Source organism: Aythya ferina (genome assembly GCF_964211825.1).
Source record: "Aythya ferina genome assembly, chromosome: 3".
In the NCBI taxonomy this organism is placed as follows: domain Eukaryota; kingdom Metazoa; phylum Chordata; class Aves; order Anseriformes; family Anatidae; genus Aythya; species Aythya ferina.
The window spans coordinates 52,701,501-52,718,140 of record NC_140298.1 but is presented as its reverse complement, the minus strand read 5'-3'; the positions used below and the strand labels follow the sequence as shown (position 1 = coordinate 52,718,140).

Sequence of the window (16,640 nt, the reverse complement as noted above, 5' to 3'; positions counted from 1 at the left end):
TCATACAAGTGACCCACTGTTGGGCCTGTTTTTTCAGACTTCTGCTTCTTGCACTCACAATTTTAGAGACTGAAATGATGATGTTTACAATTTCAGTGCCAAATACACTGATGCTATATACTGATACCAAAAATGACATCAGATTGATAATCATCTAACTGCATTAAATATTCCAGCAAATAGTTGTGAGTGCAGGAATGCACCTACAGTTACTTTGCCTTCAAAATTGTGTGGAGGGCAGTGGAGAAGAGGCCAAACACCTAGAAGGAGGCCTTTTGACTTTTTTTTTTTTTTTTGTCTTTGGGAATATTAACTTTTCACAATTGCATTTTGAAATATCTGTATTTTCCCATATTCATATCAAATTTATTTCTACTTCATATCACAAATTATATGAGCTCAATTTCTAGTGACATATATATGGTTCTGATCCTTTATATATATATATATATATATATATATATATATATATATATATATATAACAGAATGGCTAAGCTGTTATTTTTTAATTCACTGTGAACATTCTAATTATTTCCATATTCAGCTAGGTGAAAAGAAAAGCCAGTTTCCTTGGTTCATGGGTATTGGTCACTTCATTTGATTTTTTTGTTTGTTTGTTTCCTTTGCTGCACTTTTAATTTAGTTTCATCGGTAGCTTGTCTTTATTTGCCTGGACTGAACATTCTTCTTTCTTTACCCCCTGTTCATTGCAAACAGCCACGGGGCAAATGTAGTCTCTCACAGCCTGGACCCTCTGTCAGCAGTCCACATAGCAGGTACCTTATTCTCCTGGTTTCCACACTCTGCTCTAGAACCCCAAGAGGATGATGAAAATTGGTCGTGATTCCTGTCAGTCCACACCAACTCTGTCAGGTGGCCAGGACATAAACAAGTGAAAACTTCCCTATTATTACTAGTTTGGCAAAAAGTGCTCTCAAGTACTCCATAATCTTTTTCAATAGGAATACTGGATAATTCTTGAATCTCTACAGCTTTTGCTTCCCAGTAATTCCATGTAATAGACATTTATTTTTCATGTGGTGTTTACAGTCATATTTAATGATTATTTTGGCATAATTTAACAGAAATGCCAGTAGGTTCATGGCAAACACTTTTTATCATCCTCTTTACCTCTAGATATTAAATTAAGAAAGGTAATAGGCCAGTACCGTCTTCTAGAATTCACAAAACCCACAGATCTGGATGAGACATACTAACATCCTTTTCTTTTCCAGTTTTTTTTTTCTCCTTCCCTGAAATGTTTTGTTCGATTTGTGGGTTTTCAGTACTTAAGACTCAAAATTAAAAGCCAGAATTTGAAGTTTTTAAAACTTGGGGTTACTTTCTCTCCCCCCGTCAGAAGACTGCATTATAATGTGCTAATACTGCCATGGCTCATGCCAAGTGCTTGCATCCGTGTATTGCTCTGGGAGCAGCACTGCCCCATCACTCTCTGACCAGTAGAGAGCAGACTTGCAGCTACAGCTTTTTGCTTTCCACCTTGTCTTCAGCAACCTGTCATCTCTGCAGCTAACAGTGCTTCTGCATTCTTTGTTGTTGTCAGTGTGATACGTGTACTTTCACTCTTTTTCTGATCAAATCACTAGCCTCTATAGTTAAAAATAAAAAACAAAAGTAGCAGTAAATATGCAGGCATATAAATACACACTATATAAAGTGGAAGTCTTTTGCTATTTCAGCATCTTATGCAACGCAATAGGAACACGAAATAATCAGAAAGCATGATCAAAATAGATTTGTTCTTATAGTTAAGTCCCAAGTCTGATTTATTCTACATATAACATGAACTACTTCATTTTTAAACTAACTCCTGTTGAAGTGAAAGATTTAAGGTTGGAAAGAAAACATTAGATTTAATACAGTGATTGAGCAATAATCAGGCAGACAAAATATATCTTGAGAGTATTTTTTTCCCATAAGCAAAATAAAGGCTTTATTCAGGAAAATATAAATGAAATAAAGAATAAAATACCTAAAATTAGTTGTTTACATAACCACTTCTTTAAAAAAGTTTGAATCACGGGTATAGTTAGTTACTGTGAGTGAAGTGTCATAGTTACAAAACCACACAGCATAGCAGATAGAACAGATGGAGTATCTTTCACTACTGCCACTGACACTAAGAAGCTGCCTTGTTTTCAGGGATTTTTTATCTTTGAAACATGATGAAATCACAGAAAATAGTTGAAATACATACACACCATTTTTCTGTCTAATGCAGAAATAATTATTTTTTTCCAACTCCAGTCTGCTATGAAGCTTGGCATTTTGTTTCTCACAGGGAATGGGAGAAGGGAGGAGTGGGGCTTTACTCTGCAGCCATTAACATCTAGAAGGAACGGAGAATGTCTTCAGCAGATAAGCATGCTTGCACTAGCAACATTGTACTCAAGCAATGTATTGTGTGCATTCTTCCACTCTCCTGTATGGTCCAACAACCTCTGTCAACCTTTTGAGAAGGTTTCTGGTTGTAGGTGTGAGCAGCTGGCTCAGAGCACAGCTAGCAATGCTTTGCAGCTTTAAGATCAACCTCTATTCTAGCAGTGGCATTGGTGCGGCACCTTTCAGATCAAGTCTCTCCAGCACTGTTTATTAACACATCTTGTAGCGATACAACACAATGTTCAATTTGTCATTCAGACAAGCATGGAATACGAATGAGTCACTACTGAATAGGAAACTTAATCAAATGCGCAAGCCAGACAGGTTGTGGTTGAAGTATAATGTGGATTTAACTGATAAAGTAGTACAAGCTGTCACTGTGTTCTTTAATATTTTGACATGCCTCTGATCAGAGTACCTTGTGTTTGATCTTGCACTGGATCAGCAAACCCTGTTACAGTTTAGTATACAGGAGAAATAAAGTCAATTTTAAAATGTTTATCACATAGAGGATTGTGAGGGAAAGCTCATTTAAAAATTAGAGGGACTGTGTTTTCTGTATAACAAATGTGATATCATTTTGCCTTCCCTATTATTACAGCGAAAAAGAAAAGCAACCATAGTGTGGTGCTAAGCAAGGTATACGTTTAAACTAGATGTTACATTGTGGGTTTAATTAAATGCTGATTCGAGAGGTATTAGTAATGCTGTACTAAGTAGGAAAAGCAAATCCAAGAATCAACTTCTCTTCCTTCATCAATTTAATAGAGCTGTCATAAATGCACACCTGGATCTGTGCCTGTGGATTTTCTGAAGTGATTCAAATGTTAAAAAGATTAAAATAATTGTTCAATTTGCTCAGGAGTGTTTACATTGTCTCTCTTGAGCAGCTCTATTCAAGTCTTGGCGCCACAGTGCCAACCTCCATTTCCTGCTCTCCACAAGCCTCCCCATATGGCTACTGGGTATTTAAATGTCACTTGCTGTTCCTGGAGCATACCAGGCCACAGCACTCTTCATGGCTTTAGCCACGTAATGTCGTTCAAACACGAGGTTTTCATTTACATGTAGATTACCATGGCTCTCCCTGTTTTCTCCCTCATTCTCACTTAGTGCCTGTTATTTTAACTTCATATTTATTTAACTTCAAATTTATTATTCAACTTCATATTTAACTTCTGTGAGCTTGAATTCATCTTTCAGAAGTATGATAACTAAATAATACCAACTTCTCCAGGTGAGGTCTGACTCATGCCATATAGAACATCATTAAATCAACCCCGTTCTCTTCTGGAAGTCTTGAACTGAAATTTTGAAATTGTTTTTGTCCCCTTTCACAGTTATGTTGCAGCATTGGATTTTGGTTATTTGTCAAATAACAGCTCTATATTTCTTTCTTCACTATCAGAGAGTGTTAGCTTCCAAATGCATAGCAGAAGTTTTTATTTCTACCTTGCATCCTGTACTCTTAAACTCCTTTTCCTACTTCTTAAGTCTATTTCTGATCTCCGGAGTCACTTTTTTCTTTGCAATAAGCTAATCCTATTTTGTATTTGTAAAGACTTCCAACTTCTGTCATAGAAATGAATTTTGCTGTTCTTATATTTTGTGCAGTAGTCTTTTCATAAATATATTAAACCAAGGCTCATCCTTGATTAACTCCAGTAATAACATCCTACTAGCCCAGTACTGCCACTCTCAACATAAGACTGTTGTCTGCATTCCATTAGTCAATTCCCCATTAAATTCAATTTAGTTATTCCTATCATTTGCCTGAATGATAAATTATTCTGTTATAATCTTTCAGATGTTTACTGCAATCCAGATAGATTAGTTCAACCATATTTTCATTGTCCAAAATAAATAAATAAATAAATAAAATCAGTCATCGTTAAATGCAGGTACTCATCTGAGCTGAAATTAGACTTCAATTTGCCCATCTGATCTACAGCCTGGTAAATTAGCTTCTCCTCTCTTGAAATGCTTCAGAAAGAGTTCCAATTTCTCTGATATTAAAAACTCCCAAAGTAAGGGTAACTATTGCTTGCACTTCTTAGGTTAATGTATGAGATTTCTTGACATGAAGAAGCTTACATCTGGCCAGGTCTGCAGCTGTTCCTCCTTCTTTGTTGAGTTAGCAGGAATTATGTATGGAATGAGTAGCAGGTGGTCTTCCTTGCATCCAGAAACAGCATCCTGTGTGATAAATGGTGGAGCAGTCAGAAGAGAGAGCAGAAGATGCAAGCTCAAGAGAAAGAAATTACATTTTTTTCTCCAAACTGGCATACAATCCTTCAGTTTTCCCTTCTCCTGCTGGAGTAGATACGAGTTCTGCCTCTCACCAATAGTAAGCCTTTTTGTTAACAATGTATGGATATTTTTAACCATCTCTTCTTACCAAATCCATTAAACACTCTAAACTGAGCATTCCATTTTTCAATTATGTCCATTACAGAGGAGTACCTGCAATAAACAGTGACAGTACAGCACTTGAACATTTTAGAATTTACCCTCTGAAGATGTTTTCATAATGATTCATTATTTGCTTTGTTGAATTGTTCCCATGCAGTATTACAAACTGTTGTTCAACACCCTACTTCACTGCAGAGAAAGAGTATCAATATACTTTGCCATGAACTGTTTTAATTTTTGAAGGAGAATCTATGTTCCTTGCTGAGACCAGCCATGCAGTTTATACAGTTCAACTCTTTTTCCTGTCTGTTGTTTTTATTTTTTGTTTATTTTGTGTTTTTTTTTTTGGTTTTTATTTTATTTTAGTAAATCACAAAGAAAAAAGTGCTGGATTGTGCTACAGCAACATTAGGAAAAGATTTAATAATAATAAAAACAACAACAAGAAGGTAGATGCTGACTTTGCCTTTTGATTCTGGTTTTTAGAAATTTCTTTTCTTTACTCATTATGAAACAGCAGTTACCAACTGCAGAAATGCAACCTTTTTTGATTGGGATTAACAACATATGTACAATGAGAGCCTTGTAAATAGGTGGACTATGCAATCAAATTCTTGGAAGGTAATTAAGCACTCCTTGTTCCCTTTGTTCCTACCTCAGCCCATTAATTTTCTGTCTTGGCATTCTTGGACAGTAGAAGTCCCGATCTAATTGAACTTTAATATGGAATGCTCTGATGCTGTTAAATGTGCCATATCCTTTCAATGTGTTCTTTATAATACATGATCTTGCATAATTCAACAAGCAGCTTTCCATCCGGGCTACAATAATGTGGATTCAAACAACATGTGATCCGTTGTTTTGATCATCCCTCCATCCTGGAATATTTAGGTCAAGTTAATCGTTTAGCTTTCCTGAAGTGCTGGAGGTTTGTTTCGTTTTGAATTGTTCTTGTTTTATGACAGTCTTACTTCTGTCTGGCTTTCTTGAAGTCTTCACAATGGAATGATACACATGTATGAACAAAATAATCTCAAGCACAGGAAGAAGTTTTTTCCTGAACATGTTGAAAGGTGGCCCTTGCCAAGCCTCATATAGTTTTGAAGATGATATTTTGGTTTTTGTATGCTTTCTCACATGGATTCAGATTTATCTGTGAGACAAGATCAAAAGGATAAAGAGATCAAGAAACCATCAAGACTTGCTTGACTGGGGAGCATCAGCAGACCTGATCTTCCATACCTTTAAGTTGAGACTAAGTGCATCTTTATGAATATTTTTATCTCTTAAACCCTAGCAAACTATAGGTTTTCTGGAGCTTCACAACCACAGCAGCTACACATATGGTTTGTAGCAACATATTTATCGCAAAATTCATGACATAACATTTTAATGGAAGGTTTCTTGAGACTAATGATTTGAAGGCCTGAAGTTCTTCCATTTTTGCCTAGTGCTAAAATACAATACTTTACCATGCCATTTAATTAGCACACTCGGATAACCCATGTTCTGATATCAACTTGCATAATCTCTCTTTTGAGTGTTCCACTTACCTCAAAAACCGTTGTCTATGTATTAGAGCTCTGTCAGTTTCAGTGAGAAAGGAAAATATGAAATCTGCTTCTTTATCCTTTATTAAAAATGTATTGGATTTTTGTGCTTAATTTGAAGTGACCCATTAGAAATGTTTGGAAATGTCTCCTATGGATTTCTGATAGATGTGTGTCATTTCAAGACAGATCCATAGACACAAGGGATGCAATCACTCAGATGTCCTGTCAGTTTAGCAAATAAGATTTTAACTGCTGATCCAATGCAAGATTTAAAATACAATGTGCTTTGTAGAAAATGAGTCCCCATTGCCTGAAGATTGGTGTATTAATTAACTGAATATTGATTTAACAGTATCTTATTGCATTATACACTTGTGGATAGAATAAAAAGAAATTAATTTAGAAACTTCTGCAACCAAATACAGTTGCCATTTTAAATGAAGAGGATTTTTTTTTTAGGCAGTGTGCAGTAAGCATATGTGATAAGTATGTCCCACTTTTTATTTTCCCCTTCTCTAGAGCACAGTTAAGTGTAGAGTCTTCCTCATAACTGATGAAGGGGCTGTGGTGTCACAAAGCCCATTCCACTGTGATTATTATTATTATTTTTTTTTTCTTATCCAGTCTAGAAACATGGGGTCTTTTAAGACAGCTGGGGAAATAGCATGTTCAGTGAAAGACACCTCTGCTGTTGTCAGTGTGTACAAATCCTAAACCAGCCTTCAGGGACAGCTGAGTATTTCAGTGCAACCTCTGCTGCAGTAATGTCTTATTCACCTGTCCATCTTCTTTTCTCAGGTCCATAAGAGGTGGCTCAGGTTCCTCCCCTTCTGAGGCCGGGCCAGCATGGCAGCACCCATCCTTCTTCCTCAGAGTTCTCAGAGCTGCTCTGCCACTTCAGCTCCTTTTGCTGCTCCTGATCGGGCTGGCTTGCCTGGTACCAATGACCGAGGAGGACTACAGCTGTACTATGGCCAATAACTTTGCCCGCTCTTTCCACCCCATGTTAAAATACATGAATGGTCCACCTCCATTATGAAGTTGTGATACAGCAGGCGATCTTGCTGGAGTACTGGCTAGGTGGCAGGATGGTTTTAAAGGGCGACAGGACTCAGTGTTGCAGCTTTACCTGTCTGCTGCAGCCACCACTGTGTCCATACCATTCTCTACTGGCACTCACACAATAACAAATCAGTATATCAGTACCAAACTACGCAACATATTACCTGAGTAGCATTACTTCAGTATTTGCATCCGGGGCACTAAGGAAGATGTGACGTAAGTAAGAGAAATGTCCTTTTGTCCAGCATTCTGGATCTTTTAGCCACTTTATACCCAGGCCATTGCCCTGTACTATGCATAGCCAAGGACTTGATACTGTAGATCCTTTCCTGTTTGCTGCTCTATATGAGCTATTAGCCTGTATTTGTTAAATAACTTCTCAGTATCTACAGTATGCAAAATAACTAATGCTTAAGAAATTTTAGAGCATTTGTATCATCCAATTTTAAAGGATCTTGTATGGCACTGTATTATTCCCTGTGATTTCTGTTTTGGGCATGGTGATCTAACCTTTGCTTTGGATGTACAAGGTGTAAATCTGAGAAGCACTTTTTTAAGGTTTAAAAAATGGATGTAATAAAAGAGATCATAAAAAAGTTTTATGAGGAAAAATGTTGAATGTCAAGTTGAAAAACGAAGAACATATTTATGTATGTACAGTTTGCTAAACCAAGTTTTGTTTGTATTCATTTCTTTGCATTTATTGTAGATACCATAAAATATTTTGTCTACGTGCTTTTTAAGGACAACTATGAAAACCTCTAAGTTTAGAATGAGATATGTATGGTATAAAAAAAATAGAAAACATTCATATGCTGCACCTCTAAGAAATTAAAAATGCTGTAACAATTTAACAGTATTGGCTATCTGTTAGAATAAAATCATCTGGAAAATGTGACAAATGGTAATTTACATGGGAAAGTGTTACATAAATTGTACAGTATTACTAGTTGAACTTCAGCATTTGGAGGATCCAAAATAAAGCTCCCTTTTCAGATAAGTGTAACATTTTCCTGGAAAGGATTTTGTACATCAACAAAATTCTTCAGTGTCTGAGACCTAGACTTAGATTGACACAAGTATATATTCTTCTCAAGACCTAGTTTCCTTCATTGGTATTCAGGATTTATGCTAGGCTAGATTAGTAGCTATAATCACTGATTCTAAGCAGACAAAAATAAATAATATACTTTCAGGGTATAAAAATGAGCTATTATTTGCAAGAAGTCTGACAGATTCATGGAATTGACCTTTCTTCTCTTTTCTGATATCAGTTTCTATGGTAACATAATGTATGTCAATGGTAATCAATGCACCTACATTCATAATTTGGTAGTTTGCTCACCTTTGACAGGTTAGTCCAGATCTCTGCATTCTTTAGACATCCTTTCATCAGCTGGTCCTTGTTTTCACTATCTAATTTTTTTTGTTGAAAGCTGTTTTTTTTTCTTTTTTAAAATAGAGAATTATTGAGGATAAAAAGAATAATTTAGTGAGGAGGATCTAAGGCTGTCTCTGAATTCTATTCCTCATTCTACTGTTGGTGATCTCATGGAAGCAGATGTTATCTAACGGGTAGTAGATAGCCTGTGATTATTAAACTATGAAAGAAAGTTTTATCTGCATAGCTGTCTGTTGAAGGAACCAGGAAAAAAAGGTCACAGGTGAGACCTGTGTTAATTTCTTAGAGTATTTAAAAATTGAGGGAGTTTTGAAGGCAGATGGTTAGGGGGGAGAGGGGAGTGCAAAGAAGAGAGTTCTGCTTGAATGATGTCAGATTCAATTAATAAAGTACTCTAAAATACAAAAGGTAGCACCTGGCCTGCTTTGACCTGCAACCTGACATTTGAATTTTGCCAGCTATTTTACCATTCTGTAGTCACGGTTTCCTGAAGTCTCTGTATGCATATATGACCCATTCAGAACTGAACTTTTTACCTTTTGACCCAACCCCTTCTTCTTTGCAGCTTTGCGTCTGTCACTATTGTTGATGGTTTGTCATCTTTAGCTTCCCCCTTATCTCTGTTTTTCTGTTGTTTGTCTCCAATAGTTAAAACATGAGTTTCTTGTAATAACCTGAGCATATGAGGGTCCATCAAACTTTCTCCTGTAGCTGGATGGCCTCTAACTCCAGAAAGCAAGATGCTACTGTGTTTCAAAAACTTCTGGGAAGCCCTACTTTACAGACCAGCAGTGTGAACTGTTTGCTTGTTTTGGATGGTGTTATTGATTCTTATGTGTACCTCCTTGACTCTTGCCCTTGCTGCCCTGTAGCTTATGTCTGAAGTGCAGAATGGATGAAAAAGAGAGCCCTGCTTATTGGAAGTTATAGAAGAAAGCAGAAGAGGTTTTGTTGTTGTGGTGGTTTTTGATTATTTATTCTTGTACTCAGCTTCTTCCATGATCATTTTGATTCCTTACTGCATATATTGTCCTTGGAGAAGATTTTTCAGGTAGTTTAATATAAGTAGAAAAGGGTAAAGTTGGTGGAGACTAACATATGTATATATATATTTTTTTCCATACTGATTGTCTAGGGAGAGCAGAATCCCTTGGTCAGCTGTTACAGCTGTTTCCACATTTCTGGCTTTCTGTTCCTTCACACTCTGTGTTACTCAGTGCTGTAATAGTCATCTTCCTCTCTATTCCTAGCTTCTTCTCTCCTTAGTGCTGTGGCCATTATTAACTACATCATTTTTCCACATTTCCTCCTTCAGCTAAAACTGCCATTTTGCCAACTGACTTTCTGCATGTCAATCATTTATCTGCAGATTCCTTTTATCTCACCCTATCCCTAGCCTTTGTCATTCAAATACTTGCTTTCAGAAGGTTTCACCAACAGATTTTGCTTTTTTTTTTTTTTTTTTTTTTAAATAACTTCAGCAAGCTTTTAGGGTTCTTCTAATTATAAGATCCTCTCAAACCATAACAACCGTTCTACAGGCTACTACCTACAGAAAATGACAGTTGCTCAGTTGTTAAAGAATTAAAAGGCTATGCAAGGGAGTTTTGAAAGTAAAGTGGTTACAAAAAATGGAGTAGTATGAGTGCATCCACATATACACACGTATATAATGGCAGAAAGCAGTCTTCAGGAATCTTTGTTCTTCTGTTGTACAAGGTGAGAAGTGATAGATGTCCCTGAAAGTGCGAGATGAAAGGACAGCGTTGTAATCAGATCAGAGGGACTGCAATGGTATGAGAGGTCTGAAGCCATCCTATTGCATGATAATGACTTATTTTTGAATTCATCAAAATGAGTGTTCTGGGTGACTTTCAAAGATGGGGGGAGACTGAAGGGACATATGCAAGAAACTGGGACTGCAGCAAAGTAGCCAGGTGTGGTTGTCTCTAGTACTGCTGTTTTGTTATTTAGAAAGCTACGGACTTCTGCAAAATTTGTCTCTCTCAGGGTAGCTTTCTCTTTTGATGGTCTGAATGCCACACCCACTTCACTTAGATCTAGGTAAGAACAGCCTTTTGTCTATAAAAGAAAGGCAGAACTTTTGCACCTCATTCATCCCAGTGGAGTCTGGGGAAGTAGTCACTAAAACTGGGGAAGTGGTGGTGGGCAGAATGGTTCTGTCTTGTTCATAATGGTCATGCCTTCTTCTCCCATGAACATGAAATGTTCGGTCTAGGAAGACTGAGAAAAAAAGTGATGAGCTGCAGAAGGAATAGAGGTTAACCTCATTAAAGAGGTAGGGCATAGCTGATGTGAGATCATAGGAACTTTTCATAATTAATTGATAATGAATTCATAATGCCACAGACCTGGAAAACACCTATTTGTAAATCCTACACCTCCTCAAGTATAGGAAGGTCAGTTTGTGAGCTGCCTCAAGGGAATCATAGGAAGTTTGTAATAGTATGTTAAGGGTCTCTTGAGTGCCAGCTCAAGCTTCTTACTTTCTAGTCTTCAATCTCAACTCTAGACAAAGCTTCCATCTGAACAGTTAAAGTGGTTTGAGAAACAGATTCCTCTAAAAGGAATTCCCAGCCCTGAACTGATTCCATTATGACTTCAAATGTGTTTTTGCAGAACTAGATCATGATCCTAAGAACTGGCACAAAGCAGTGAAAGCTGAAACAAATGCCCACAGGATGCCCAAACTTCACAGGATCCCATTAAAGCAAAAATCATTCAATAAGTAGCAGTGGCTTTAAGATCTAGCTTGAATTGCAAAGCTCAATGTGGCATCAACATATGCATTAATCAGCATAGCATGAACTAGGGTTAATGGGGCAAGTGTAGGGGGAAAAAAGCACACCCAGAATACCCTCATCTAGCTCCAGCCCCCTGCCATGGTCAGGGATGCTACCCACTAGATCAGATTACCTAGGGCCTCATCTAACCTGGCCTTGAACACCTCCAGAGATGGGGCATCCACAGCTTCTCTGGGCAACCTGTTCTAGTGCCTCACCACACTCTGAGGGAAGAATTTCCTCCTAACTTCTAATTTAAACCTCCCCTCTTTCAGTTTAAAACCATTCCCCCTTGGCCTTATCATTATCTACCTGAGTAAAATGTTGTTCTCCATCTCTTTTATAATCCCTCTTTAACTATTCAAATGCTGCAACAAGGTCTTCCCAGAGCCTTCTCTTTTTCGGGCTGAACATCACTAGCTCTCTTAGCCTTTCTTCATAGGAGAGGTTCTCTATCCCTTTGATCATCATCATGGCCCTCCTCTGGACCCATTGTAACAGGTCCACAGCCTTCTTGTGCTGGGGATCCCAGACCTGGATGCAATATTCCAAGTGGAGCCTAGTGGAGACTTAGGTGTAAACAAACTTTTTGAGAAACACACAAAGTAGAGTTTGAAATGCCCTGTGGTTGAGATGCCCTTTTTCTAAAGCACCTCAGCTACTTGGAGTCTGCCAATAGGAGGGACTGAAGTTTAGTAACATGCCTTGAGCCTTGGCTGCAAAGCATAGGAAAACATGATACAGGAGCCACTGAACTCTGGGTCCAAGGCATGTGTTCAGGCCTAAAGAAAGTGCATGTAGACTCTGCATCTTGAGGAATGCCACTCATTGCTATATTATATCTTTCCCTTTTTCCATTGTAGATAAATGCAGCAGCTGCTGACATGCTGTAATCATCCCTGAAGCTTTATGCATCTTGTAACTGTGAACCCCACTTACCAGGCTTGAAGTTACCTCATAAATAGTGGGTGTTTAAAGGTGTAATGGAAACCATTACCTCAGTAACTCCAGAATGTGTAGTAATATCAAGACATCATCTGCTCTATACTTGTAACAATAAAAGTGCAAAATAATGAGCTCTATTTTCCCTGAGCTTACAGCACCTTTTTATGTAGTTTAATTTGTGGGCTGTGCTTTACAAAATCCGAAGGGCAATATTTAGAAATGTCTGCTGGTGTTAGTACAAGTGATCTTAATACGACAGAAATAGTGTACCTTTGTTGCTCATAGCTGTGAACCTGATGATAACCATTGCCTATCCTCTCACTGTTCCAACAGTGGTAACAGCTTCATTCCGCATCACATCAATAATCAGTCTACACTAGTTTGCCATCCTTCCAGTTCCCCTGTAAATCCAATTCCCCTGTGAATACATGTAGTTTGGCCTTTTCTTCTTAGAGCTTTCTCCAACAGCTGGTCATTGAACCAGGACAAAGCACTTGAGAATGTTGTATGAATGATCACCCCCACCCCTCTTAGTCTTGTGCTTTTTGTGGTTGAGAAATCTGTTTACAACTGATAGCATCTCTCCACATGATCATCATCATCATGTGCATCTGAGTGCGTGTTCAAAGGCATAACAGAAACTCAGTTCTCACACTCTTCAAACTACAGATCCTATCAGGATTTAGTGAGTATTGGATGATTCTGGGAGATAAGAACAGAGTTGAGAAGAAGAAATGCAGACTGCAACTGCAGAATTCAACAGAACCAGTTATTGCCTATGCTGGGGAAGGGGAGAGTTGCAACACTTATCTTGTGTGTTGGGGGAAAAAGGGTCCATCTTATATTCAGAGGTTTCACTACAGAAGGCTTCAGCCCAGTAACCTTGATGCCACCTTACTTAATTATAAGAATCTGAATTCTATTAAATGATTTCTCTAAAAACAGACAGGTTCTGAACAGCTGTGATTTTTATTGTTTGCTTAATGTGGTATTCAGAAATAGAAATGGTCAAAACCGCTTGGTTCAGTAAATACCTATTTAAAGATCTGAGGTATACCAAATTGACTTGACCACAATGAGGTCTGAATAAAACAATAGCACATTTAATGGTTGAAAGAGTGAGGAGGCTTGTTGTCTACTTCCTGTAACAGAGGTGGCAGGTAATTTAAGCCATTGTCTCAGAGGGTCCCCTGACCATTGGACTGCATGTTAAAACACACGGTTGCAATTCAGTTTTAACTCCTTCAATTAAACTCAAAGCATTGTGCAGTCAGGTGTGCAGACCGTGGGGGCAAAGCAAGAAGAAACTGCAGAACTGAAGTTTTCTTTTTTTATTATTTTCAGGTTTAATGTAAATGAAAAATAATCCTGCAAAGGCAGGAGGCTCCCTCAGCCTCCTCTTCTCCAGGCTAAAAAGGCCCAGTGCCCTCAGCCGCTCCTCATAGGTCTTCCCCTCTAGGCCCTTCACTATCTTTGTGGCCCTCATCTGGACACTCTCCAACAGCCTAATGTCCTTTTTGTACTGTGGTGCCCAGAACTGCACACAGTACTTGAGGTGAGCCTGTACTGCAAAATCTGGCTATAACAAAATACTGAAAGTACAACCTTTCCTCACATGCACATTTTTCAGCTGTCTGAAATGGTAACATATCGGAATGTTGCACAAATGTGTAGGAATGGAAAACAGAAGATAAATTTTATATCACCTACATGCATGAAAAATGAAAACATCAGAGTGACACCTAAATACTCCAACACACAGCTCTTATGGGGACGTGAGAATAGGTTAGGCTTGTCTCTGGTGAGATAAGTGCCAAATGTTATTATTTTGATGGTCAATGGTCCTGAAGACTTCGTGTACATTTTTACATTTAGGCCTCTGTATGTGCAGGATATCATGGCGAATAATAGTAATTGGAGCCTGACTGGGCATAAGAAAGACCATGTAAGCAGTGCCCTTATGCTGGCATACTTTCTCTGTGCACACTGCTGCTAAGTCTTTTTTACATTTGGATTTTTTTCTCCGCTGCCTGGGTAGTGGAGATAATGTTATTACAATGAGCAAAGAGATGCAAGACTTAGGCAGCCTAAGGAAGAGCTTTTCCGTGGGGCTTTTAATGAAGCAGTATCTGAATGAAAAGAACAAGTTCATCATTTAATTTTGAAGAATAGTCTTTACAGTTGCAACATGTATAATTGAATCTATTTATTTTATTTGTGTGTTTATTGTATTTGCTTCATGCTCTGTCTCGGCTGTCTGACTGAGAACACCAAGCTGTAGCCTGTGAAGAAGCTCTTAACATTGCATATTAAGGAGATTGCCTTAATTGACAGAAAAGTAAAAGCCATCAGGTATGTTCCTCAGTTATGCATTAACTATGCCATACCTTTCTAATTACTTAAATGGAATAAAATACGCCAGACCAAGACACACATCACTCACATATTTGGAAAGAGAGGAAGCAAGTGTGTGGCAGGGAGCCCACTGCATGTGGCTGTGCGCATGTACATGGGCTCCCCCACGGGAACAGCCTTTGGAGAAGTCAGCTGTTCTGCAAAGGTTTGTGTATGTGGTGAGGGAAGAAGAGTGGTAAGACCAGTAAAGGTGAGCTAGGAGTTTCAGCTGCAAGAGTTCTTCAGTGAAACAAGAAACAATTTGTCATTACTGCCTAATTTCTCACATGACTTCAGCCAACAGACATAAGAAATCAGGAATGAGGCTGGCTCCCGGCTGGGGACATGTGCCCAGTACCTGACATCAGAGTCCCTTTTCCTGGTGGGTTTTTCCTGTGACAGAGTGAAGCAAGTTGACATCCACCAGCTTCCGTCACAGAAGACACATGATGGGAGGGAATGAAGATTGAGCCAGGATCTTCACTGTGGTGTACACCATCAAGACCAGAAGTAACAAGCACAAATTAAAACATAAGAAATTCCATCTGAGCATGGCAAAACACTTTGTTGTTGTTGTTGTTGTTCTTTTTGCAAGGGTGGTCAAACACCAGATCAGGTTGCCCAGAAAGGTTGTAGAGTCTCCTGTTGTGGCTAATCAAAACTCAACTGGATATGGCACTGAACAGAATATGCATGGCATGTGATGCAGCTCTGAGCCAGGTGTTGGTCTAGACAATCTCCAGAGGTGCCTTTCCAGCTCTGCTGTTCTGTGATTCTGTATGGTCACGTTGTGCTCTGGAAAGAGGTGGTCAAAGGACTGCCTAATCGCAGGTGCTATGCACTGTCTTGATGCTTCAAATTGGTATGATTTAGGCAGGTATAAATATGCTCAGACTTAAGCTGTTTGGTTTTTAAATGAACAGTGATGGGTCTTTGATTTTACAGGAGTATTCTGTGTTTCAGCTGCTTCTGTGGATTGGACCTGTGAATTGAGAATCATAGCGAAGCAGTCATCATTAACCAGTTCTCCATGAACTATAGGGGCATTTGACCTAAGTGTTCATTTGGTCCAATGGATAGAAAATCGTATAAAGCCCTTGAATTTTGTGAGCTGTGAGTCTGCACTTAAACCAATCTTATTACTCTGAGAACATGTATGGGTGAAAATTGTTCAAATTACTCTGGCTCACTACTGGTAGCCAAAGTAGCAACTCTCAGTCAAGTTATTTACCATGGAAGCATATTGCAAAAGTCATGATTTTGAACTGTTTGTCAGCTACTATTTAAAAGCCCAACAAACCCCAGCTTTCTATGGGATTATAAATTTGCATTCATGCTTGAAAAGCTGTAGGGTGAGGTTTCATGTGTACAAAGTATATTACTCGTCTTGTCTAAAATCATTGAGACAATAGTTGGAAGGTAATGATCTTACCATTTTTGCCCCTGATTAATTATGTACAGTAAACTGAATAATAATAATAATAATAATAATAATAATAATAATAATAATAATAATAAAGTAACATATACATAGAATATATAGTGTACTATTTAGCTAGTTACTGGAAAGTAATGTATATTAGCATATATCATGTATATAATGTACGATTTGGTTAGTTACTGGAAAAAAAAAAAAACTATGTAAAAGATAACAAATGAAATG

The 16,640-nt window shown here is 38.1% G+C and overlaps 1 protein-coding gene across 20 annotated transcripts in view; it reads left to right on the top strand.

Annotated features, from left to right (window-relative positions):
* SYNE1 (spectrin repeat containing nuclear envelope protein 1) overlaps positions 1 to 8,432 on the top strand; it is a 307,251-nt gene extending 298,819 nt beyond the window's left edge. For 18 of the 20 annotated variants that reach the window (XM_084515528.1, XM_084515529.1, XM_084515530.1 and 15 more), the window contains 2 exons: positions 720 to 778; positions 7,169 to 8,432. In XM_084515528.1, coding sequence (XP_084371654.1) covers positions 720 to 778; positions 7,169 to 7,409 — 300 coding nt within the window. In that variant the 3' untranslated portion in view covers positions 7,410 to 8,432. The remainder of the gene's footprint in view (positions 1 to 719; positions 779 to 7,168) is intronic. The other 2 variants (XM_084515522.1, XM_084515523.1) reach the window with 1 other exon arrangement.
* Positions 8,433 to 16,640: the final 8,208 nt, after the last annotated feature.